This window comes from Zootoca vivipara, chromosome 2, assembly GCF_965207765.1.
Source record: "Zootoca vivipara chromosome 2, rZooViv2.hap1.1, whole genome shotgun sequence".
NCBI lineage: Eukaryota > Metazoa > Chordata > Lepidosauria > Squamata > Lacertidae > Zootoca > Zootoca vivipara.
In genome coordinates this window covers 79,164,645-79,189,808 of record NC_142584.1, presented here as the reverse complement: position 1 = coordinate 79,189,808, position 25,164 = coordinate 79,164,645, and the positions used below count along the sequence as shown (strand labels likewise).

Genomic DNA, 25,164 nt, shown 5'->3' with positions numbered 1-25,164 from the left:
GCCAGACCTGGAGAATTTAGTTCAGTATATAAATACACACACACACACACACACACACACAAAATGAAATGTATCGGCTTTGTTACATCTTTCAAGCACTCATTTCAAAGGAATGTCATCTCATGGGGAAACTGTGACATCTATCTAAGCAGACCTCAAATAGTCTATTCAATAGAAATCTGTAAGGAAAGATGTCCTGATGCTCTTCTTCACTGTATGGCCATTTCCCACTCATGTGCTTGTTTATATTTTTATGTAGGCCTACTACTGATCAACGTATGTGAAGTTCTTTTTGTGTATGCAAGAATAGAACAAATCTGAAGCTTTTTTAAAAACAGGCTACCAAAAAAACCCCAACCACTATTATTATAAAGGCTTTGCATCCCTTTTTTTTAATAAGAGTGATACTTCACTTTAAAAAGATTGGGCACCCAACCCTCTCAAAACAACTCCATAGTCACTCTAAGAGAGAATGTTTACATTATTTCATTATCATTGTATAAGATTGACAAATGAAATGCCATAATTTAGAACAACCGCATAGCTACCAACTTGCAAAAAAGAAAAGCACCAAGACCAAGACAACATTGGAATCTTCTTTGATGTAGTCATGGATAATGTGGGCAATCCATCACGAGTGAAAATGAAATTGAGTAAAATGTATAGCCTTTGAGAAGAAATGATCTAAAATATCTAAATAAAACAACATGTAAACCCTGCGCTTAATCTCAGACATGCTTTTCTAATTCTTCCTTTTTCTTGATCCCTTTTGTTTCTATTACTTTTATGTAAAGTGTCATCTGCTTCTATTTACTGCAACAATATGAAGTCACTAATTAACTTTAATCATGCTTATCTACCCGACATTTTCTCTGTATCTGCAAAAGGATGCACAGCACATACAACTCTGTATGTAAGTGGAGAGTTGATTGAAAAATTGAAACCTGTTTTTGCTGCCATTACTAAATAGGCAGACACATGAAATTTGATTTAAAGTCTCTGGCTACTACTTTATTTAACTTGCAATTAAATGTAAGCTAACCCAGTCTCTCATTTCCCTGGGGTAGTACCAGACTCACAAGGCCCCCTTTCCCGCAAACCAAAATGCCAGCATAGGGGAGCCTAGCTGGTGTAGGAAAAGATTCTTGTATCTGGGCCAGATCACCAAAAAGCATGCCCTATGTAGTTATACCCCACCTTCAAATGGTTATGGCTCTCCTTGCACCACAAAGAGACCCAAATTTTGGGACTATCATACCAAGTTGCTCTTAGTGAGACATGGTTTTTACAAACAAGTGAATGAATTCAAGCTGATTCTCCCAATGGAATTCGAAGTATAACCTCAAGCTAAGTAGCAGCAGAGCCAGTTGATAAACTTTGTTGCATCCAGCATAGAATATAATATATGAGACTTCTTTGCATAATATTGGAAAGATCTCATAATCAAAACCCCAATTTGCTTCCCAGGATCTAATGGCTTAACTTTTAAAGGGACTGGGGTGTGTGGCGGGGAGAGCCAAATTATTTTACCTACCGGTAGCAGTCAAAGAAACCCGATCCAAGTCCATTGAAGCCCAAAGACTAAAATTATTCAAAGTTTTGGAATGGGTCCAGCAGTAATATAATATGATCTCCTATTAACCCACTGGAAGCAGTTGGTATGTCTCTCACTAATCACCAAGCCACTTAACAAGGAGGAAGCAGAAACCCTGTATTTTAAACTCTCTGACATATAGTTCAACATTCTCTTTGAATAAGGGATCTTGGAACATTAATACAAAGTTCATTTAGAAAGCTCTGAGAAATAGAAGCTTTAGAGATCTTTGTTTCATGACACAATACATGCAAATACATATTACTGATGTCCTTGTTTTATGTCTGGAAAAGCCACTTAAAGCAGCAGACGGTTTGGATTGAAGAACCGGTTTGGGAATGTGTTTAACCCATTCTGGGACTGATTTCGTAGCTCCAAATCATCCCCAAACTTCGTTCCCCCCCCCCCAATTCAAATGTGCGTTTTGGAAATGACAAGGGGAATTGCTTGGAAGGGTGTGTTTAGCATGGAGAAACGATTATGCAGAAAAGATTGAGCCCTACTCCAAACATCTCGTCAGCAAGTGGCTTTTTTCAGGGTGGCTGGGGGCAGTGTTTTTAGTGCGTTATTTGAAAAAAGGAGGTGCCAGAATGCATCCCTCCCCCTCCCTGCTTTGCCTATCTCCTCCTCCTCCACCGCTTCCTGCCCCCCACCCCGGCATTTTGGCACAACCCACCAAAGCGGGTTTACCACAAAGTGGTACGGCTAGAGCAGCCTGTGCAGCAAGGAAAGGAGGGAAATAAGTGTTGGCTGCTCTAACCCTGCCATGTTGTGATAGAGCAAGGGCCAGCAAACGTTTTCAGCAGGGGGCCAGTCCACTGTCCCTCATATCTTGGGGGGGGGCGGACTATATTTTTTGGGGGGGAAATGAACGAATTCCTGTGCCCCACAAATAACTCAGAGATGCATTTTAAATAAAAGGACACATTCTACTCATGTAAAAACACGCCGATTCCTGGACCATCCGCGGGCCAGATTTAGAAGGTGATTGGGCTGGATCAGCCCCCGGGCCTTAGTTTGCATACCCATGTGATTGAGCAAAGCAGTCCTCCTCTACCACAAAGTGGCATGGCTAGAGCAACCCGGCTAAACAAAGGAAGAAGGGGGAAATGTCAGCTGCTCTAGCCACACCACTTTCTGGTAGGCCCACTTTGTCATGTTGCACCCAAATGACTCCAGGGAAGCAGCGGGGGAGGAGGCAAAAAGAAACTCCTGGTGTTATCAAGGTTTGGCTATACATGTTTACTCTTAGCTCCTACTTTCTAAACACAATGCATCTCCAGGAAAGCTTTTTGTTAGACAAGTGTTCACATAACGAGCTGACGATTTCCATCATTTCCTATAGGAAAATAATAATAAAAAATTGTCCAGTAGCACAATTTTATTTATTTATTTTAAATATATATTTTGACTGTGTCAGACCAACATGGCTACCTACCTGAATTTATTTCCTATAGGAACACTTCTAATCAATCCTTTCTCCCTCTATGCTTTCTGCCTGACACTGCTGCAGCCGATCAGCAAAAGCCAAACAAAAACTGATTTGTCTGATCTCTGCTGTTCCCTGATTTCTCCAATCTCTTTCCCTCCCTCCATGGTTTCTGCCTGAAATGTTTGCTGCCCACCAAACAAGTAAGGAAAGGAGCAAGCATTGGCTATTCAGATATGGGAATCAACCACTGGTATAGCGAGGTTTGGGTATAACTTTGTGCTTGGCTGAGATCTCAGATGATGAGTGTTCTGATAGCGGGACCTGCATGCCCTTTTCTCCGACTTCAGAAGCTTCTTCTGTATTAATTTTTGAACATTTGCTGAAACCTTTTTATGCGGTTAGGCTTAAGGGGGGGAAATCTATTTCAGTAATAGTCAGTGAGCTGTGATTTAAGGGGGGAATTGTGTGTGGTTTTTATTGTATATATAATTGTTGTAAACCGTTCTGATACTATTTATGAAATTGTGGTATATAAGTATTTTTAAAAACAAATAAATCAAACAGTGCAAAGGCAGCAGCTTGTGGTTGCTGACCAGTTTGAATCTTGAAGATCATATTACAACAGTCCTGAAAGGGACACACTGGCTGCCAAGGTGCTACCAAGCCAAATAAGTAATCACTTATAAAGTCCTACACAACTTAGGACCTGGATATTGGAAGGAACATCTTCTAACATACTAGCCTGACTGTGCACTAAGATCAGGTCTGCCGGGTTTTTCTACATCCTAGGGACAACCATTACAGTCCATGCACTTGTTACTTCTAGATATGCTTACTCAGTGCTTTTTTTCTGGGGGGGACGCAGGGGTACGCATACCCCTAAACATTTTGTGAATCTAATGGGAGAAGGAACTAATTTTTAAAAACTGTTTAGTTTCTTCTCTAGCACGGTGCATCATCCCCCCCCAATGGTGGCCTCATTTCCTGTCACTGTGTTATCTGAAGAAGTGTGCATTCACATGAAAGCTCATACCTATGACAAACTTAGTTGGTCTCTAAGGTGCTACTGGAAGGGTGTGTGTGTGTGTGTGTGTGTGTGTGTGTGTTTTCTTAGTCTCAGATGGAATGAAAGTACCCCTAAACTTTTTTTTTAGAAAAAAAGCACTGTCCTTACTGTCATTTGCTTTTTGTGGGGTTGCCCTTGAATTTGGTCTGGAGGCAGCAGCTAATACAAAATGCTGCTTCACAATTGCTCTCTGGAGCAGCTTATCGGCAACATATGATACCTTTGTTTAAAGCACTGTGCTGACTGCCAATCTGATCCTATTTTAAGTATTACTGTCATGAAATGTTTTACTGGTGACTGGATTATCAAACACTTGTACAAACATCAAAATTTGTGTAAAAGGTTGCAAAGAGCAGCCACAGGGATGATTTTCCCCATCTCTGTAGCAAATCAATGGGGTGCCTTCAATAGAGAGGTAAAACTGAAACAGAGTTTTAAGCCTATTGCCAATTTTACCTGCACTGTGAAGTGGCTTCTCCCTACTTGATGCAGATACAAGGCTAGCACTTGTCAGTTTCACTGCTGCTCTCTGCAGCCTGTCCACACAACTACTGTACTCTGAGAATTTATGACATTCTATCCAACCCACAAAAGCTGCAAATAATAACACTGAAACTGACAGGCTCAATTCAGAATAATACCTCAATAGACGTAAAACTGGCAAGGGGTCCCACTGCTGCTCTTTTTGGCCCTTGAATTGGGACTACTTAATATGGAATTGTTGTCTTTGATGGTGCTTTGATGGTGCTGGAGGAGACTCTTGAGAGTCCCATTGACTGCAAGAAGATCAAACCTATCAATTCTGAAGGAAATCAGCCCTGAGTGCTCACTGGAAGGACAGATCGTGAAGCTGAGGCTCCAATACTTTGGCCACCTCATGAGAAGAGAAGACTCCCTGGAAAAGACCCTGATGTTGGGAAAGATTGAGGGCACTAGGAGAAGGGGACGACAGAGGACAAGATGGTTGGACAGTGTTCTTGAAGCTACCAACATGAGTTTGACCAAACTGCAGGAGGCAGTGCAAGACAGGAGTGCCTGGCGTGCTATGGTCCATGGGGTCACAAAGTGTCGGACACGACTAAACGACTAAACAACAACAACAATATGGAATTAACTCCTAACTTTCCAGAACTGGCAGCTGGATGGGGGGGGATGCACACCTGCACTGAACTTGTTTGGAAATGTTGAAGGTATCAGAGACAGAGCTCCTCTGGATATCTGACACCCAAGGTTGGACCAGCAGAAAACTCCCAACAACTTATAAGGGACAACTCTGTACACCCCTAGTTTAAGCAGTGAAATAACAGTTGCCAGACTACATTAGAATGCCAAAAGGAAGCTTGCTATTTTTTAAGTGGCCAGTTTTAAGAGCTGTTTTCATTCTTTTTTGCGCTCACAAATTTACATTAGAGTTTTATCACAAAGGATAGGTAGGGTGGGGGAGGGAGAGGGAAAAAAAGAAAAGAAAATTAAAGAGGACAATAACATCTGTGTACCCATTTTTATTGCCAATACCCTCAACAGGAAGGTAGAAATAGCCACATAGTAATAAAAGGTAACTTGACAGCTCTAATCATATGTTGCCAGAAGATGGACCAAGTAGAAAGGTTTGACTAAAAAGGGGGGGGGGGAGAACAACCAAAGGGTAATAATTTCTTCTACCACAACTCAAGAGTGCATCAAACAAGGCCTGTATTATTGTTGGAAATGAACCTCACACAGTGCTGTAACTTTTCACTGACCCTGCTCTGTGAACATCTTTTCAATTTGTTAGTGCTAAAAATAACACAATTGTAGTTGCAAAGGATTACTCAAACTAAGAGAGGCAGTTGAGAAGCATTATTTAAAGCTTCCATTCTGTAGCACAGAGAGCTTCAGGATCTTGGGGGAAACACCTGGCTTGGAAGACTCGTCTTAAAGACAATGCTTATAAAAACAATTTGTCATCTAATAGATATGCAAGCCAAAGGAAAAGTTTACTAAGTCTATAGAGAATTCTGAGCCGAGAAAAACCATAAAAGCCACAGCAGGAAGCAATAATATCTATATTACTGTTCTATATCATACATCCCATTCAAGACTCATGGGTGGAGCCTGGTGACAGTCATCATAATGAGAAGAGATGGGCTAGGTCAAGAGTGGAGGGAATTTTATTTGTAGAAATCAATACCGTGAAGCAGCACATCAGAACTTTCAGGTTACCACAGATCCTAGCAGCGAAACATTTTGACCGGACATTCACGTCTAGGTTAAATGCAGAAAATGTGGATTGAAGAGTTTTGCTGAGTGGCGATGCAATACCTTCACCAGTTCACACTTCAGGTCACATTAACCACACTTCTGTCAAAAACAGGGCAAAGCAAATGCAGGTAATGGCTACTATTGTCTACTTCATTATGTGCCAGCCTTCTGGAGATCTATTCAGCCCACAACTTCAATACAAGATGCTATCTTGTATGGGGCATCTTGTCTTGAGGTTGTAGGATTTGGAATAAACCCCCTCCTGAGATCTGCAGACTGACTTCTTTATTGGCCTTCTCTCCCCCCCCCCCAATTTGGCCTTTGGTTCAGCTGGCTAGAGTTACTTGGTTCTACTAGCTTTTCTGTTTCTGTTGGCTGTTGAGATAATTCATTTGTGGTATACCAGCTTGAGTACGGAAGCATCATCATAATCCACACAGAATATTCAAATAGACTCATATATTCATTGTCTTGCGTTTATATCTGACTTTTTTCGATCATGGAACTAAGGTGGCCTGATGTCATGAGCCGCACAGCACTGCTGGGATTGAGTTTGGGTTGGCAGACCCTGATGGAGAAGCAGAAAGAAACAGGGGGGGGGAGTTTAGCTGAACTGGAAGAACCTGGCTTGGAGGGGGGGTCTGGTCAGCCAAGGAGGCGAGCTGAATAGGCAGCGGCAGCAACTGAACAGGAGCCTGAGCAGGAGAGGGCAGTCTTTTTGCCTAGAACCAGGCACTGCCTTCACAGATGGGAGCAGAGCTGCCCTGATGGATTGTGCACTTGCAATCCCACAAGGGGAGGTAGTCTCGCAAGGGTGCATCTTTAAAATCTTGACAGGGGAGGTGTGGAAACACCCATCACTTGTGTCCGGTTCTGAACTTTTTGCCCTGCCCCTGAACTCCTGAACCATAACTCCTGAGAATTCTGTCTATTGTCAAGCATGTACCATTGCTTGCATGATTAATTCCAAGTAAGAGCCTCTGTCTGTGTACTTTGTGCTGGAGTCAAGAAGAAGAAGAAGAGTTTGGATTTGATATCCCGCTTTATCACTACCCTAAGGAGTCTCAAAGCGGCTAACATTCTCCTTTCCCTTCCTCCCCCACAACAAACACTCTGTGAGGTGAGTGAGGCTGAGAGACTTCAGAGAAGTGTGACTAGCCCAAGGTCACCCAGCAGCTGCATGTGGAGGAGCGGGGAAGCGAACCCAATTCACCAGATTACAAGTCCACCGCTCTTAACCACTATACCACACTGGCTCAAGACACATACATGTCACTGTCTATCCAAGGACTACCTAGACTCAAGCCTACTGAGGTTCAAAAGTGGTGGCCGCATGTCCCTTCAGACCACACCCTGTGACAATAAGGCATGCCCCTGTTAATACTTCCCTATTATATACCTGCATCTGAAGAAAACAAGTAAGGTTCCAATAGGACAGTAGGAATGCACACAGTACAATGCCTGCAATGTATTGACCTTGAAGTGCATACCCATTTTAGGAAATGGGGGGTTTGAAGCCCAGCTTGAGTGCCGCACAATCTACATTCACAGGATTCCAGTAGAGTCATTTGCCCTTCAGTGTTCGCAACATATCACTCATCAAGAGCATTATGAGCTAAACTTTAGCAGATGCTACAATAGCAGAACAAACATTTGGATGAGAAATCATATTGAGGGAATGCAATGTCCCAGCCCATGTTCAGCTTGGCGCACATTCCCATAGCATCATCAGATCTGGTACCATCTGCATCTGGTACCAGATGCAGCACCTCAGAGAAAAGAGGAGGGACAACAGAAAAGGTCTCAGGAATTTTTTCTGATGGAAGTGCATGCAGTATTGGTGACTAGTCTTTCTATCCGCTCTGAAATACTAAAATACAAACTATATCTTAATTAGCTACCAATAGTTTCTAATTGTGTTTTGCGATAATCCAGACTAGAACTATTATAGATTCACAGAACTGTAGAGTTGGAAGCAACCCTGAGGGTCATCTAGTCCAACCCACTGCAGTGCAGGAATCTCAACACACAGTTTCCCATCCAACTTGAAAACATACCAGACCCTGCTTAGCTTTGCAAATGTGGTAGCAGTTTTATTGCTGCACCATTCCGCAGACAACAGAATAAATGGGAGACCTGCAAAGGGTGTGTTTGATAGATCCCCTGCTCAGACCACTCAGTCCATTTCAGTATAGTAAAGCAGTTTCCCAACTTTTTTCTGACTGTGGCCCTCTTCTGACCTTGTCTCCTTCCTGTGCCCCCCATGGGCGCATCCAAGGGGGGCAGGCAGCTACCACCCATGAGTAAAATCAATACAAATCAATACATATTTGAGGTTCTGCCCCCCTAACAAAAGCCTGTCCCCTAAGAAAAATTATGACTATGCCCCCCCATCCTACCAGTAGAAAAGCTTTATTTATAATTTTTATAATTTATACAAAATACAATTGCATAAAATGATAGGAACAGAATGAAATATTGTTGAAGCACAAAAACAGAATCATGGAGCTGGAAGGGACCCGAAGAGTCATCTTTCTAGTGCAACCCCACCTGCAATGTAGGAAACTCAGCTAAAACATCCATGACAGATGGCCGTCCAACGTCTGATTATAAACCTCCAAGGAACCTCCCAAGGGAGATCCATCTTCCATGTGTTATAAAAAGTAAGCAACACTTATTTGACCCCAGTTATTTGACACAGAGGGGGAAACCTACAGATACAGCCCAAAAGGTGCACAGGGGTTTTTGTATATATGAAGGTAAAGGGACCCCTGATCACTAGGTCCAGTCGTGACCGACTCTGGGGTTGTGGCGCTCATCTCGCTTTATTGACCGAGGGAGCCGGTGTACAGCTTCCAGGTCATGTGGCCAGCATGACAAAGCTGCTTCTGGCGAACCAGAACAACACACGGAAACACTATTTACCTTCCCGTCGGAGCGGTACCTATTTACTTGCACTTGGACATGCTTTCGAACTGCTAGGTTGGCAGGAGCTGGGACCAAGCAATGGGAGCTCACCCTGTCACGGGGATTTGAACCGCCGACCTTCTGATCAGCAAGCTCTAGGCTCTGTGATTTAACCCATAGCGCCACCCACGTCCCAGCTTTGTATATATAGTAAAATTTTTAAAAGCAAATGTTCCTCACTTGACCTGGTGCAAAAAGATCTTGTTATCCGGAGCAGCCCTGGTTGCCTAGATAAAACACTATAGCCCCACAAACCCTTACCTGGGAGTAAGGCCCAATGAACTCAGTGTGGCTTTCTTCTAAGTAGACACTTAAGTTATTTACTACATGCAAGTCAGCAGATGATCCCGCTTGGCTAGGCGCTGGGGTGGATTTCATCCTGTACCTTGCAGAGTCGGGCCGACACTGCCAATGGGCCCTGCTCCACTCAGCAACATCCGAAGGCCCTGATCCACTAGGCGCTGGGGTGGATTGGACCCTGCACCTTGCAAAGTCAGGCCCAGGCTGCCACTGGGCCCAGCAATGGCAGCAGCAACAAGCAGCTCCGGCTTGCCCAGCCCTACCCATTGCCACCCCACCGCTGCACATACCTGACCTAGGGGTTCTGGATTGCGGGCTCTACTGGTCAAAATGGGAGCCTCAGCGATTACCCTCTCCTGCCAGAAACCCACCAGGACTGCTCCAAGGAAATGCACATGGCAAAAAGGAGTGCTAGGTCCTGGTGGGCCACCCCCTTACCCACTGGTGATTGGCCAAGTGGATAGCCAGCCAATCAGGATTTTTTAAAAAATGGATTTCCCCCTTCAACTTCTCATTTCCCTGGCTTAGAGTATGGTGGACTGTGAATTTTACATCTGGTGAATTAGGCCCTGGCAAATCTATAAAACCCACCCATTATGTAAATACCAGTTTGATTTTAGCACTCTGCTGAATCTTCTGTGAAAATGGCAGCCAGATTTCACTGGAAACGTGAAATTGTGGGATTGTAGAAGGAAGTATTATATTAAGAATTAAGAGAAATGACTGGATCCATTGGGCCACAATTCTTCCCAGCCCACACTTTGAGAGCCCTCTGAGCGCCGAACCCCAACCCATACACCAGTGGAGAAACTGTTTCTAGCATTTTTGTATTAGGGGCTGGTCCTGTTCTTTATGTGACACAAAGCACTTATTCAGAGGCTTGGTAGGGAATTAGGAAGAAGGAGGAGGGTGTTTTCTTCCTGTTCCCTCAATGGCAACCTCATAAGTGAAAGTGATGATGAGTTATGTCAGGCATGTTCAGCAGCAGTGGCACAAGTCGCTACACCCACAACTGCAGCATAAAGCTAATCCACATATCAGTTAAGGCTGTTCATTCTTGTTTGGGGAAAAAGAGAGGACTCATATTTTGCATGTCTGAAGTTCTTGGGCATTTTTTTCCCCAACAAAAATTTGTCGTCCCCCCCCCCTTTACAATAAAATCCTGTCAGCATGGCTAATCCCTAGGGAAATTTAAAGTATAAGCCCCAGAACAGTAAACAAGTGCACGGTCAAAACCATGTAATCAAGATGAAGGCCTCCTCATACTGAGATTACACACTCCATTGCCTCCAATCACAGCCAAGGACGGCGGGAACGCAAGTTCAGAGTCATCTGATTTCGAACGGATTGACAAAGCATGGCTAACAATCCAACAGAAATCAAGAACTACATGGGATTTAAAAAGTCAGCTTTATTTTTGTGCCTTGGATTTGAGGTAGATTAAATAATTGAAAAGGCTAGGCTATTAGGTCATGATTTCTGTGTTGCAGCTGTCTAGCACAAGTTGACAGACACTCTGCAAGGCCTGTTGATTTAATAAGAGGCATAGGAAATCTCTGTGGGTAGCAAACGAGCAGTCAATGAATCTGAAAAGAAACACGATTGAATGGGGTGGGGGAACTAACCAGCATTTGTAAAGCTGTGATTAGCTGGAGGTCCTATGGCAGCTACAGTTGTGTTTTCTGAATAAGTGCAATAATGCATAGGCAGCAGTGAAGCAACTTTGCTACAGAGAGTTATTGCTTCATATGAAGCTTGAACTGAAACCTGCAAGCTCGACAAGTGAACAGCCATGAAAGGTAAGATATAATTTTATGTAGATGTATTGTGAAGGGATATTACTTTGCAAATAAACTATGCTTTAAAATCCAGGCAAATCAATAAACCACAATTTTTTTTGTAGCTGCTTGCTTTTTGTGGACTCGAGCAAATTGTTGCATGCTAAGCATGCTGATTCAAAATGCATCTCCTATCTTCCTTATATGAATGCAGCATTCAGAAACCGTAATCAGACATTTGTAGGGTCAGTTCAAATATTTCTAGGCGGACTTCAAACACTATTTTTGGCAATGAAGTTTGAGAAATTATGTACATGATAAACTGTAATCTCAGAAAGTGAATGGCTTCATATGAAGGCTGACATGCTTGGTTATGAAATCAAAGGCTCTTAAATAAATGTATCTTTTAGGAAATTCTAATTTAAGTTCTGCATTCCGTGACTTTTCCTGAATATTTCAATACTATTTGACTTGAAGCTAAACCCTGTGCATGTTTGCCAAGTGGAAAGTCCCTCTGATTTCATTGGGATTTACCCCAAAATAAATGTACACAAAACTCAAGCCCTTAAGACTCCTGCTTAGAAATAAGAGATACTACTGATCTGCCTCAGGGACCATTCATGAAAGGAGACAGAAAGCTTTTATCAATCTGGACATATGGCTCTTAGCTATCATTGCCTGGTATATGATTGCTTTTACTGTGTAAAAAAGAATGCTGCCTGAGAAATATTATTTATAAAAAATTGTACTCATTATTTTGTTTGTGCCATTGTAAGGAACTGTGTGAACTTCATTCACTGTTTCAACGAAGGGAGACATTTTAAGATACTAGAGAATACATATGGATTATAGACATAAACAAGTGAACCATAATATGAAATATTAGTAATAGAATTAAAAGAACTATAGAAAATAATAGCAATAGATGTTTAAGAGCATTTGTTCAAATCAGAGTTATTATATGGTGTTATTGTACGGTGTACAGTACAAAAAAGTAATAGACTCACTGAAATTAATGAAACATAGTCAGGTCTATTCACTTGTATGGATCTGTTGAGGATAGGACTACCATTGGCTACAACCCTTTAGTTTTATTTATTTTTTGATGTTTGATCCAGAAAAGCATCCCAGACACTTGCTCAATACTCAGTTCACTCAAATGTGCATATTGTCTAGATCTCTAATGCATGTTGGCTATCTCATTCATTCCAATGTGCAAGCTGGTGAGCCACTGGAAAGGAATTCATAGAACTTAACAAGGAAGCTCTTGAAGGCTGGAAAGTTTTTAAACGGTTAAGAATGCTGTAGATCAGGGTGACTACAGATCACATGATGAAATGTAAGAAGCTGAGTAACACTTGCTGAAGTAAACGGGACCACTCATAGCCCTAAAGTTAATCAGTGTTTTTCATAACCATGGTCAGTGGGCTTAGTGCAGGGGTAGGCAACCTAAGGCCTGGGGGCCGGATGCGGCCCAATTACTTTCTCAATCTAGCCCGCGGACGGCTTTTACATGAGTAGAATGTGTCCTTTAATTTAAATGCATCTCTGGGTTGTGGGGCCTGCCTGGTGTTTTTACATGAGTAGAATGTGTGCTTTTATTTAAAATGCATCTCTGGGTTATTTGTGGGGCCTGCCTGGTGTTTTTACATGAGTAGAATGTGTGCTTTTATTTAAAATGCATCTCTGGGTTGTTTGTGGGGCATAGGAATTCATTCATTTCCCCCCCCCCAAAAAAATATAGTCTGGGCCACAACATGGTCTGAGGGATCGTGGACTGGCCCATGGCTGAAAAAGTTTGCTAACCCCTGGATTAGTGTCTCCCAGGGAGCAGCCAATGTGAGGCTCATCAGTGAATAAGTAACATGGATGAAAAATTCCTTAAGCAGCAGTTGGACCTGCTGTTTTATTATGAGGCTTGACCAAACCATTAATACTGATAAAAAATAAAATTACAATTATGCTCCACTGAAAATAGTCTGTTGAATGTTTTCTAGCTCCGTCTATGCTGTCAGTGGAATTCATTTACTATGCTGGGTGTAAATTTCACAGCGCACATTTTAACTTCTGGCAAAGTTTTAGGATTCTCCCCAACAAAGCTTTGAGTTAATCCTTTGAATTTAACGGATCTAAATTATCCATGATCATTAATTTCAATTGGTCTACTTTGAGTAGGACTGATATGCATGACATGAGGATTTTATGACTATAACTACAGTTCATCCTACTATTCAAATATACAAACTTACTCTGTACATGTATGTCTTCAGTATACTAACTGCCATCACAAGATACAGAATGTAACACTGATATTTCTTTTCTTATTGCATAGGTTCATTACTTTTGATTTCAAGTGTCATCTTGCTAACAGATGTGCTGAGTGGCTGTCCTCCAAAATGTCTGTGTAATCGCTTTTTAAAGACAGTGGACTGCAGGAATCAAGGGCTTGTTGAAGTTCCTTCACACTTACCTGCTGAAACTCAAATATTGCTGTTGTCAAATAATCACATTCAGAAAATCAGTCAAAGTGCTTTTGTTGATACTCTGGCCCTCAAAATCCTGGATTTATCTAATAACTCTATCACGGGACTGTTGCCTGGCACATTCAAAGAACTGCAACATCTACAGATTCTAAACCTAACGAAGAACTTCATTGAATATGTAGACAACAAAACTTTTAGTTCGCTTTCACGCCTAAAAGAGCTGGATTTATCCTCCAACAATATATTAAGTATGCCCAGAACTCTGGGAAAAAATACAGGGAACATAACTTTATTGTCTATGAAACATAATAAACTTCAGAAAGTAGACAGACTTCTGTTGGAATCGCTCCCAAACCTGAAAGTTGTTCTCTTTAAGGGTAACTTCTGGCAATGCAATTGTCAAGTCTTTGGCCTTAAATTGTGGCTGGAAAGTTTTTTATATAGAGGTAAGTAACTTTTCTCTGTTACATATATACTATACATCCAGCAAATGTCATTAAGACATATCTCACCTTCCCTATTTATTGAAGTTTTAATTCAAGGGAGCATCTAATAACATGGAAAATGGATTTGGTGGGGGGAGGCGCTGAGTATGGATGACTTCCTGATGTAGAATTTACTGTATAGCCCATACACTTCCTGCACTTGATACTGTGTAACAAGGTTTAAATATAGCAATAAGTGATGGTGGTTAGGGTTGCCTAAATCATACATTACAACATTCTTAACTCTATACAGAAGTTACTATGACTTCTGCTTATTGAGAGGGTTCATATTACGTTTAGTAGTACATACATGGCTTTAGCAAACTGTTGACAAGGAGCTACTTGCACACTGCAAGAGCATGTTGGGAAGTCTGGACCATTCACTTATGTTATATATACTGAAGCCACAATGTAAGAGCCTTGTTGGATCAGGTGAAAGATCTGTTGACCCTGATCTTTTGTTGGTAATGGTGACCTGCTAGATGCTTTTCTGATGTTTCTGAACACTTGTTTGTCCCCCAGCAGATAATACTGGGAACTTTTCTGTAAACTATACCTTTCCTATAAACATGGAGCCAGGGGCCATCATGGCAGCAATTTATTTATTTGTCATTTCATATCAGTGTATTTAGGTGACCTTAAATTTTAGAATCTTGAGAAAGAGCTTTGTAACATTAATCGACAACTAACATCCATTCATTGGTTTTTATCCCAATCTGTACTGAATTAAATGAATTCATGGATGATAAGACTATCAATGGCTACTAGCCATGAAGGCTATGCTCTGCCCCATTGGTCGTAAACAGTAACATTTTTGAATACCAGTTGCTGGAAACCACAGTTCTTGTGCTCATGCTATGCTTGCAGGTTTCTCGGAGGCATCTAGTTGGCCACTGTGAGAACAGGATGCTGGAATAGATGGGCATTGCCTTGATCCAGCAGGCTCTTATATTCTTGAAATGTTATTGTTGTTGTTGTTGTTTAGTCGTTTAGTCGTGTCTTTGTGACCCCATGGACCATAGCACGCCAGGCACTCCTGACTTGCACTGCCTCGTGCAGTTTGGTCAGACTCATGTTGGTAACTTCGAGAACACTGTCCAACCATCTCATCCTCTGTCGTCCCCTTCTCCTAGTGCCCTCAATTTTTCCCAACATCAGGGTCTTTTCCAGGGAGTCTTCTCATGAGGTGGCCAAAGTATTGGAGCCTCAGCTTCACAATCTGTCCTTCCAGTGAGCACTCAGGGTTGATTTACTTCAGAATGGATAGGTTTGATCTTCTTGCAGTCCATGGGACTCTCAAAAGTCTCCTCCACCACCATAATTAAAAAGCATCAATTCTTCAGCGATCAGCCTTCTTCATGGTCCAGCTCTCACTTCCATACATCACTACTATGTGTGTATTTATTGTTCATGTTTTTATTGTTGAATCACTTCAGGATGTTTTATGTGAAGCAATTCATATAGTTGCAATTCAATGCACATATTTCAACTCAAATCAATTCAACCACTTCTAACACAAATAAGAGCATACCCCTTACAAAGGAAACAAGTGGAGATACTGCTGTCATATTTCCAAAATTATGGTTTCAAACTAGTAGAAAGAGCAGATATATTGATCATGGAACAATACATCATGCAGTTCTGTACTCAAAATATTTATTCAGAAGTAAACTTCCTAGTTAGCAGGCTGTGGAATGAAACTAGATGGACACCTTAGCTACTGCTTTGAGAAGACTACATGAGATCACGATTAAGCTAAAATGTAGAAGAGAGAATTGGGGGGTGGAACTTGTGGGTTCTTTACACCTTCTGCCTTTCCTGGGGTAACCCAGTCTGATGAGTGGGGTATAAATAATAAAATTATTATTATTATTATTATTATTATTATTATTGTTTCAGAATTTGAGTACTGGGTAAAATATACTTCCAAGGTGGTAATCACTTTCCAAGAGCCTTGAACGGTTAAAATATTACTGAGTAATTTCTTTCCATCCTAGGATATATTGCTGGAGTCATGCTCCATACAGACATCTTCAGGGATATCTTGTAAGTGAATGAACATAATGAATAAATATAACTTAATTGTTAAGTTTGTAGGATAACTTCATTTATCTCAGGGAAAGAAACTTTCCAAGACAAATTACGAACCCTTTTTTGCTTTTTCCATCTTTGCACTGTTCTAATCTGCATACATTTGTAACATGAATAGAAATCAAGTTACTATCAATGCTATCTGGGGAAAGCACATGCTGTATATTCCACCAGCAATTTTTCATTTTACTAGCAGTTTTATTGTAAGACTTGCATAAAGCAAACTGATATATCCTGTGTTAATGATGCCCAATCCTCTCCCAGATCCATTAAATAATCTGCCCTACCTTTATATCCCCCAAAATGGATGGACGGATGCACACACACACACACACTCATGAACAAAAATAAGAATGATATGTCCACCTTAAAAAAAACAAACCACACACACAAGTAAAACAGCATAACAATCTGAATATTACCTATGCTACAAGTACACTAGAACAAAAAGTTTTAGCCTGGTGTGCAAATGTCCAGTTGTGATAATTGCTGAGGATGGATGTAATGGAGGACAGCGGGGATGGAGGGGAGTTAGATGATAATATGTAGTCCTTCACTTACTGCAAAATGTGGTAAGCAATGTTTCAAAGGAGGAACAGCTCGACCTTCCTGCTTGTGGGAGAAGCTATATTTTTGTCCCAGGAAATACAGTTTACATGGCATCTTTCTGCCAACATTAACAACCCATTGTCAGAATACAAAACAGCCACACTGCCCACCTGTCAAATTTGGCCCATGAGGTAGAACCTGATAAGGATCTCACCCATGGAGTGAAAAAGATCCTCCCCACCACTGTTGTGCATGTTCTACTCAGATGCATATTATAGTGAGTCCAATTGGGCTTATTTCCAGGCTACTGTGCATGGAATTGCAGCCTTATACGATTCTTCTATTGTTTTTTCCAAGTCATTCATCGGCAGTTGTGGTGGACAATCCCATTGTAATTATTTGCTGGACAACGGAATAATCTTCTTACAAGATTATGACTGAATTTTGAGTCTCCATTATTCTTTCCTACCTAATCCTATCAACATGCAGTAAACTGCAGCCCAGTCGTATCCATTTTAATGCACAATTTCCACTAAGTTCAACTCCTACATAATGCAAAAATTCCTTCCAGTAGCACCTTAGTGACCAACTAAGTTTGTCATTGGTATGGTACAAAAGCTCATACCAATGACAAACTTAGTTGGTCTCTAAGGTGGTACTGGAAGGATTTTTTTTTATTTTGTTTCGACTAAGGCAGACCAACATGGCTACCTACCTGTAACTCCTACATAATGCATTTAGGGCTGCAGTTGTACAGAACAATCCTAAGCAATCAAAATTAAATCCCATTGAGCTCAATGGTGTTTACTCTCTGGTAAGAGTCTTGGGGGGCAATCCTATGCACACTTTATTGGGAGTGAGTTCCACTGAACTTAGTGTGCCTTCTTCCTGGGAAAAACATGCACAGGAGTGAGCTCTGAGAATATTTATATTACACTGAAGGGCATCATAGCATTTTTAAAAAACAAAAATCACATAAAATCTTACAGTCATGGCAGCATGAATTCTACATAAAAAATACTGCAAATCTGACTAAACTCCAAGTCTGAGAGAATGGGAGTGAACATTGTTTGAATATGCAAGGAGGGCCTTTTATATACAAGTTAAAGAAGGCAGACAGAAAGCAGATTTCTTGAAAAATGGCTCACATTCAATAACTCTTGGATAGCAAAATGACATATTACATCAATTTTACTATTATATAACTTTTATATCTGTAACTTCTGTGTCCATACTTTTTACTCACTTCATTTTATATCTATATGTATACTTATAAACAGAAACAATAAAATGGGGGGGGGGGAATAGGCGATTCTTCCCACCCACCCTTTTGTATGCTCAGACTGAAATTCACTCCTCAAGTGATTGAAGACATGTGTGATAACATTTTTGTCCCTGGAAAAAGAAACCAGAACCCTAGAAACCAATGTAAAGTCAATCCAAAACTAATTTCTCTGCGATCTTATACATACAATTGTTCAAATATAAAGTGAGGTCAAAGAAAGTATAGTATTTCCTACCCATTAACTATCTCCTACCCTCAGTCCATCTCTGTTTAGACTCTCTTCCTTAGCCATTATATCTTCTGGGCCCCTACGTCCTGGTCCTATCTCCTGGTTCGTCTTTCTACTGAAACTTCCCTCAGCCTCTTTGCTTCCTGAGCTCGTTGTCTCTGCTCTCAATTTCCACCAAAAGCACACAGACCCTCTTGGTCCCAGACCTTTCACTGTAAACCCCCCCCCCCCATTTGCAACGTTATTACAACCATTTGTTTTCCTTGATTGGACTGTTTTCCAATAGCATCTATGAATGAAAGGAAAGCTTAAGTTTCACAAATGACTAACAAAACTACACACCAATATGAGGTTTTTCCATTGTTGTAATTTAACTGTAAACCAACTAGCATAGAAGATGGTTGTCATTTTTATACAGGAGAAAAATCTGTTTCTTCATTACTTTAGTTAGTGGGTGTTTGGTTGGTTCTTCTGAGTGAGCAAGCGCTTGACAAATGATCCTTCTTTTTAGGAGGAATTAGTGACAGTATCATCTGCTCAACGCCTGATCATCGGAAGGGAAAAGACCTCCTGAGAATTCCTTATGAATTGTATGGAATCTGCCCTCCTACAGTTTCCGATGTCCACCAGGCCAATGCTCTTCACTATACTTCTGAGCACAAAAGTTCTCCAAAGCTCGCCCATCACAATGAACACGGAGGAGACAGCAGCCGCTCACACTGTGAACCTAAACCAAAGCCACGGCCTGTTAGCTTGCGTCATGCAATTGCCACTGTAGTAATAACTGGAGTGGTCTGTGGGATTGTATGTCTCATGATGTTGGCTGCCGCTGTGTATGGCTGTGCTTATGCTGCAATCACTGCAAAGTACCACCGTGAAAAGAACCCCTCTGGTAAGGAGAAAGGGACTCTTGAGGAAAAAGAGTCGTTTGAGAGGTCATTGGCTTGAGTTACTGATAGCTATGGGCTTTCAGAAACATATACTACTCCCCTTGCCCAACAAGTTAAAGGAGCAGAGTTGGAATATGGCTGATTTATTAGTTCCACATTCAAAAATGTTTGCATATAACTACAGAGGTGCCAACAAGATTTTTCTGGCCACTGGTATACCATATGGCTGCACTTGCTAAAGACACACATTTGCATAACAAAGTATATTCAAATGTCACATGCAGATTTGTACCCTCTTTTGCAGGTGGAGGTGGAGTGCCCAAAATAAAGTCGGTAATAAGTTGTCCAACAGATGGAATGTCAACCAGTGAAGCTTTCCCCATAACTGTAGTTCTATACTCCAAAAGACTTACTCTATTTAATATCTACTTGCCACATACCAGTTAAAGGTACAATAGCCCTACAGTCCTCCAATGCCAGGGACAACTTTCTAATTTCAGCAGCGCCCTTTGCCAGGCCAAAATTCAGTACTGCCCCACCTCTTGTCTTCCTTTCTGCTCAATTCAATATGTCATAAGTCTGATGCCCTGTGGTGCCCCCTAGTCTAGATGCCTGGTGCAGCAGAACCAGTTGTGCTACCCTAAATTCACCTCTGCCAATGCCAATACTAAACTACACAAAGAACTCAGGTTTCATGAGTTGCAAACAAGGTGTGTTACTGTAGGTCTCTCATGATACTAAGTTCTGTGATACTAAGGCTCTGATACTAAGTTAAGTGGAGGGAGTAAAAAGTGATTTAAGATTTATAGCAATTCTGTTCAGATACTCATGCTTGGATAAATTCAAGCTTTAAATAGTTCAAACCCCAGTACTCATTTGTGGTGGTCATTTATTAATACCCCAACAAATACACTCTGAGTCTGAACTGGCGGTGACGGACCAGGACTGAGACCTTGAGATCATAATACATGGCTTGATGAAGTTATCAACCCAGTGTGCAGGAGTGGTGGAAAAGGCAAGTTTGATGGGAAGAGGCAGCAATGCTTCAGAATAGCAATTTCTGGAAACCACAGGTGCTCTTGCACTCAGATCCTGCTCGTGGGCTTCCCACAGGCATCTGGTTGGCCACTGTGATCACAGGATGGTGGGCTAGATAGGCCATTGGCCTGATCCAGCAACAATAATAATCCCCCTTTTTTTCTTTTTTGAGCCAAAATGATTTGACACACACACACACACTCAGCCATGAAGTTTGCTTGGTGCCCTTAGGTAGGTTGGCCATATTTCAAGTAGTGAAAATGCGGACGGGGTTTTTTTTTGGGGGGGGGGCAAAGTTTTGACTAAAGTTGTTGGACTTTTTTTGGCAAAAAGGGAGAGTAGATTCTGAGCTATTTTTATGGAAAATTGGCACTGCTGACATGGGCTGCCGTACATCCGAATTTTCCCGGATATTTTACCGATTTTCACCCAGGTGCTGCTGCCGACTGCAGTATTCTGGATATGTCCAGGAAATTCCAGACATACGGCAACCCTAACTTAGGCCAGCTTCTGTTTCTTCACCTAACCTACCTCACTGAGTTGTTGTGAAGATAAAACAAATATATAAAAGGATGTCATATAGAGGAGGGAGAAAGGTTGTTTTCTGCTGCTCCAGAGAAGCGAACACGGAGCAATGGATTCAAACTAGGTACAAGAAAGAAGATTCCACCTAAACATTAGGAAGAACTTCCTGACAGTAAGAGCTGTTCGACAGTGGAATTTGCTGCCAAGGAGTGTGGTGGAGTCTCCTTCTTTGGAGGTCTTTAAGCGGAGGCTTGACGGCCATATGTCAGGAATGCTTTGATGGTGTTTCCTGCTTGGCAGGGGGTTGGACTGGATGGCCTTTGTGGTCTCTTCCAACTCTATGATTCTATGATACAAAAGGAAGGAGAACCATGTACACTGCAAAAACCCATTTAAGTTTTTATACCAGCAACACCACTCCTCACTGGAGAAGGAGGCCCTAAAGGGTGGTGGAGGAAAGTTCAGCATGAGGCTGTTATCTCTCTCAAGGCTGGTCTTATCAGCATAAGCACTGAGTTGCATCTCGCCTCACTTGGACGCAGTCTTGGCGTTGCCAAATTGGCTAGATGTCTGTATAATAGCAATGAAGGCACAGCCTACTGCCTCCCAGCTCTGGAGTACCTGCGACTCATTTTGTGTGTCCCCTGTCTCAGTACTCTCCCTCTGATCACCAGTGTGCCCTTTTTGACTTGGTACATTTAAAACCATCTGCACATTACATTATATAGAAATATTTAATGTGTTCCTGTAAGCCTATGTGTAGCATTTTAGTCCACAAACAACTAGTTGCAGCAACATACTTACTAACACTGCAGATGCCGGCAGACATTTCAGACGTGGAAAAATATAGATCTAATCACTTAAATTAACAAATGCAAAGCTAGCGTTTTGCAACATGGGGCATTTTATGCCTAATGTAGTTAGATGAAAGGCACCATTTGCTATATATTCTGCGAGAACCGCAAATTATCTTCCACAATTGCTTGCAAGTATTTTCAAATGCATTGCAGGTTATTTTTAGATACTCATTGGGTACCAAATAGCAGGAATCTCTACTGGAATGCCCTTAATTTGCAAAGCACTGGTGTGAACATCTGCTCCTAAATACTGAAATTATCTGCATGGGCTCATTTAATTTTATGTCTCAAATAAAAATATCAAAAGCAGTTTTCTAGAATCTGAAACTGAGAATGCAAATACATTTTATTTTATATCTGATTTAGATTTTATATCCAGATTTATCTGGTTGTTATTCCTTTAACATCTTCCCAAGAGAAGTTGCCTATGCCATTTTGGTTCCAGAAACTATATATTATAAACAGACTTGTTGTTCATTTGAAATTTTTAACTGTGATAAGATAAAGATTATGTTCTCATGCTGTTTATATACCAGAGATCACCAACCTTTTTTGTACTAGTGGGCACATTTCCCATTCTGAGTGTGCTGGGGGTGCCTCCCACAGTTTGACCAAACTGCGGGAGGCAGTGCAAGACAGGAGTGCCTGGCGTGCTATGGTTCATGGGGCCACGAAGAGTCGGTCACGACTAAACGACTAAACAACAACAACATGTTTCAGCTAGGATGGGCATTCAGACAACCCAGACAAACAGAGACTAGAATATTATCCCTAGGCTCTATCTTTAAGGACTGGGGATGCGAGGAGGAAAAAGAATTGCTATAGTTCTTGACAGACACCTCTAGCTTCCAACCAGTGAATAGCTTTACCAGGGCTGTTTTTTTTAAAAAAACTTTCAATCTCAGTGCTTCTGGAAGGGATGTAGAAAGAACTCAGCTTTTCAGCTGGTGCCAACTGAGCAGAAAACACACAAGTCTCAAACAGTTTATCATTCAGCATACTTCCTAATTCTTGCATCTATGCTATGTAGAAGGTTATTTATTTTCAGGTATCTCTATGAAGTATGCTATTTTCATTCAAATTGCTCCAGAAAACATGGGAGAGCTGCACTATGCCCAGCTCCACATTCACCCTCTGAACAGTGGGGGCTCTGGCCCCCTCAAAAAGTACATGGGGGAGTCAAAGTGCCTTGGGTCCTAGGAGTCAGTGCACAAGCCCTGTTGCATTAATCCAGGCATCCGCAAACTGCGGCCCTCCAGATGTTTTGGCCTACAACTCCCATGATCCCTAGCTAACAGGACCAGTGGTTGGGGAAGATGGGAATTGTAGTCCAAAACATCTGAAGGGCCGAAGTTTGGGGATGCCTGCACTAATCTGTCTGAAATTTTGGCAGACTTCACCCCTTCATTTGCAAAAGAAAAAGGGGAAAAAAGGACAGATCATGAAGCTGAGGCTCCAATACTTTGACCACCTCATGAGAAGAGAAGAATCCTTGGAAAAGACCCTGATGTTGGGAAAGATGGAGGGCACTAGGAGAAGGGGACGACAGAGGACGAGATGGTTGGACAGTGTTCTCGAAGCTACGAACATGAGTTTGACCAAACTGCGGGAGGCAGTGCAAGACAGGAGTGCCTGGCGTGCTATGGTCCATGGGGTCACAAAGAGTCGGACACGACTAAACGACTAAACAACAACAACAATACCCTAAAATGGAAAAGTAAAGGTGACTACTGTACACAAAATATTCTCTAACCTATTTGTCTGAAATATTGCAGGCATCACCCACTCACTAGCAGCTAATACACCTGCAAATTTCATATAGTTATTTTACTACACTGTCAATGGGGCCCCATTGAATTTTCTGATCTATGGCTCACTTCTTCTGCTTCTACAGAAAGATCCAACACTGGAGTGGAATGGGCAACATGTTTCTGACACTTTCCCCATTTCCCCTTACGGATTACAATGTTGATTACTGTATAATGATTACAATGTTGAGTGGGTTGCATTCTGAAGTTAACAAGTAAATATATTTCTTGATCGATAAAGGTAGCATAGACTCAGTTTTGTTTGTGATGCACTGCATTTCCCCTTACACTTCCCTTGAAGGCATAGGACTCAAAGAAAATCTCCAATAGAGTGGATATTGTTGCAAAGGATTGTTCATGCTTGTAAACGAAATTGTTTTCCATGTTTTTGTTAGGAAAATCTATCAAAATAGATTTTAGACTGGAAGAAATAGATTATCTCAACTAGTGTCACAGTTGATAATAAATCAATAATGCAAGAAGGCTTTCAAGAAAAAAGAGATTTGAGAGTAAAGAATATGGTGTGGGGTGTTTTTTTTGTTTTTGTTTTTTTAAAGCTCTAGTCCGGCTTCTCAGTTTTAGGATCCTGTTTTCAGTATTTCTTGGAGAATGAGGTGGACACATATAGAATTCTGAAGCTACTAAGCAGGTTACAGTGCTTTAAAACTGTATGTTGGGCATCCCTAGAATATTTTCCTTTGTGTTAACAGGACACCAGCAACAGTGAATGAAATGACGCCTGTTAAATGCAGCTGGTACTTCTTTGTGGTACATACCTCGCTGGTATATTTAAATCTCAAATAGCCATAGAAAGAGGATACACCCTAAGAAAGATACTGCGCATGATAGCAAAAACTAGAAGGCATCCGACTTTCTTTTCTTCATATTTTCTCTATTGAAATGAAAAAACCAGCAACAGCATATAAAACCAGGGGTGGGCAGACTTCGGAGCTACGGTAGGTGTTAAAGACATGCTATTAGAATGAAAGAACAGGGTGGCTCTGAACACATTCTAAGCGTATTATCTTCAACAGAAAGTGATTTCACAGACCTTTCCCACAAAAGTTCAGTCCTGATTAGCTTTCTTCATTTGCTGTTTTGTTGTTGCTTTTGTTAAACAGCTAGGCTCCTTTGGGAGGAAGGGTGGGATATAAATTTAATAAATAAAACAGCTGGGAGTCTACTAGCACAGGCATCCCCAAACTTTGGCCCTCCAGATGTTTTAGACTACAGTTCCCATCTTCCCCGACCACTGGTCCTGTTAGCTAGGGATCATGGGAGTTGTAGGCCAAAACATCTGGAGGGCCGCAGTTTGGGGATGCCTGTACTAGCACATCCTGATCTGCCTTCTGATCACCCCTAATCCATATACGACTTGGGAAATAGTCAACATTGGTGTTCTGAAATTCTTTTGGAATGCCAGTAAAAATGTTGATAGTGGCAATCTGATTATTCACCTTTGTTTGTTTTTCTAAAGTTTTCTACAAACTATCTCACAAAAGGTTCCTATGTAAACTTAACCACTTGGTTGTGAGCCTGAGTTTTA

At 41.4% G+C, this 25,164-nt stretch overlaps 2 protein-coding genes across 9 annotated transcripts in view; one reads left to right on the top strand and one right to left on the bottom strand.

Moving 5' to 3' along the window:
• The window catches only part of CACNA2D3 (calcium voltage-gated channel auxiliary subunit alpha2delta 3), a 503,883-nt gene that overhangs the window by 66,398 nt on the left and 412,321 nt on the right, over positions 1-25,164 (bottom strand). The window lies entirely within an intron of this gene.
• On the top strand, positions 10,784-23,512 carry LRTM1 (leucine rich repeat transmembrane protein 1). Its single transcript, XM_035106348.3, has 3 exons — positions 10,784-11,399; positions 13,711-14,307; positions 19,012-23,512. The coding sequence occupies exons 1-3, from the start codon at positions 11,393-11,395 to the stop codon at positions 19,446-19,448; spliced, it is 1,041 nt and encodes a 346-aa protein (XP_034962239.3). The 5' UTR covers positions 10,784-11,392; the 3' UTR covers positions 19,449-23,512.

What these genes read in the sequence shown, in the direction of transcription:
- LRTM1 (XM_035106348.3), top strand. An exon ending in GGAAAGTTTTTTATATAGAG is followed by an intron (nt 14,308 to 19,011) that starts GTAAGTAACTTT and finishes CCTTCTTTTTAG; the next exon opens with GAGGAATTAGTGACAGTATC.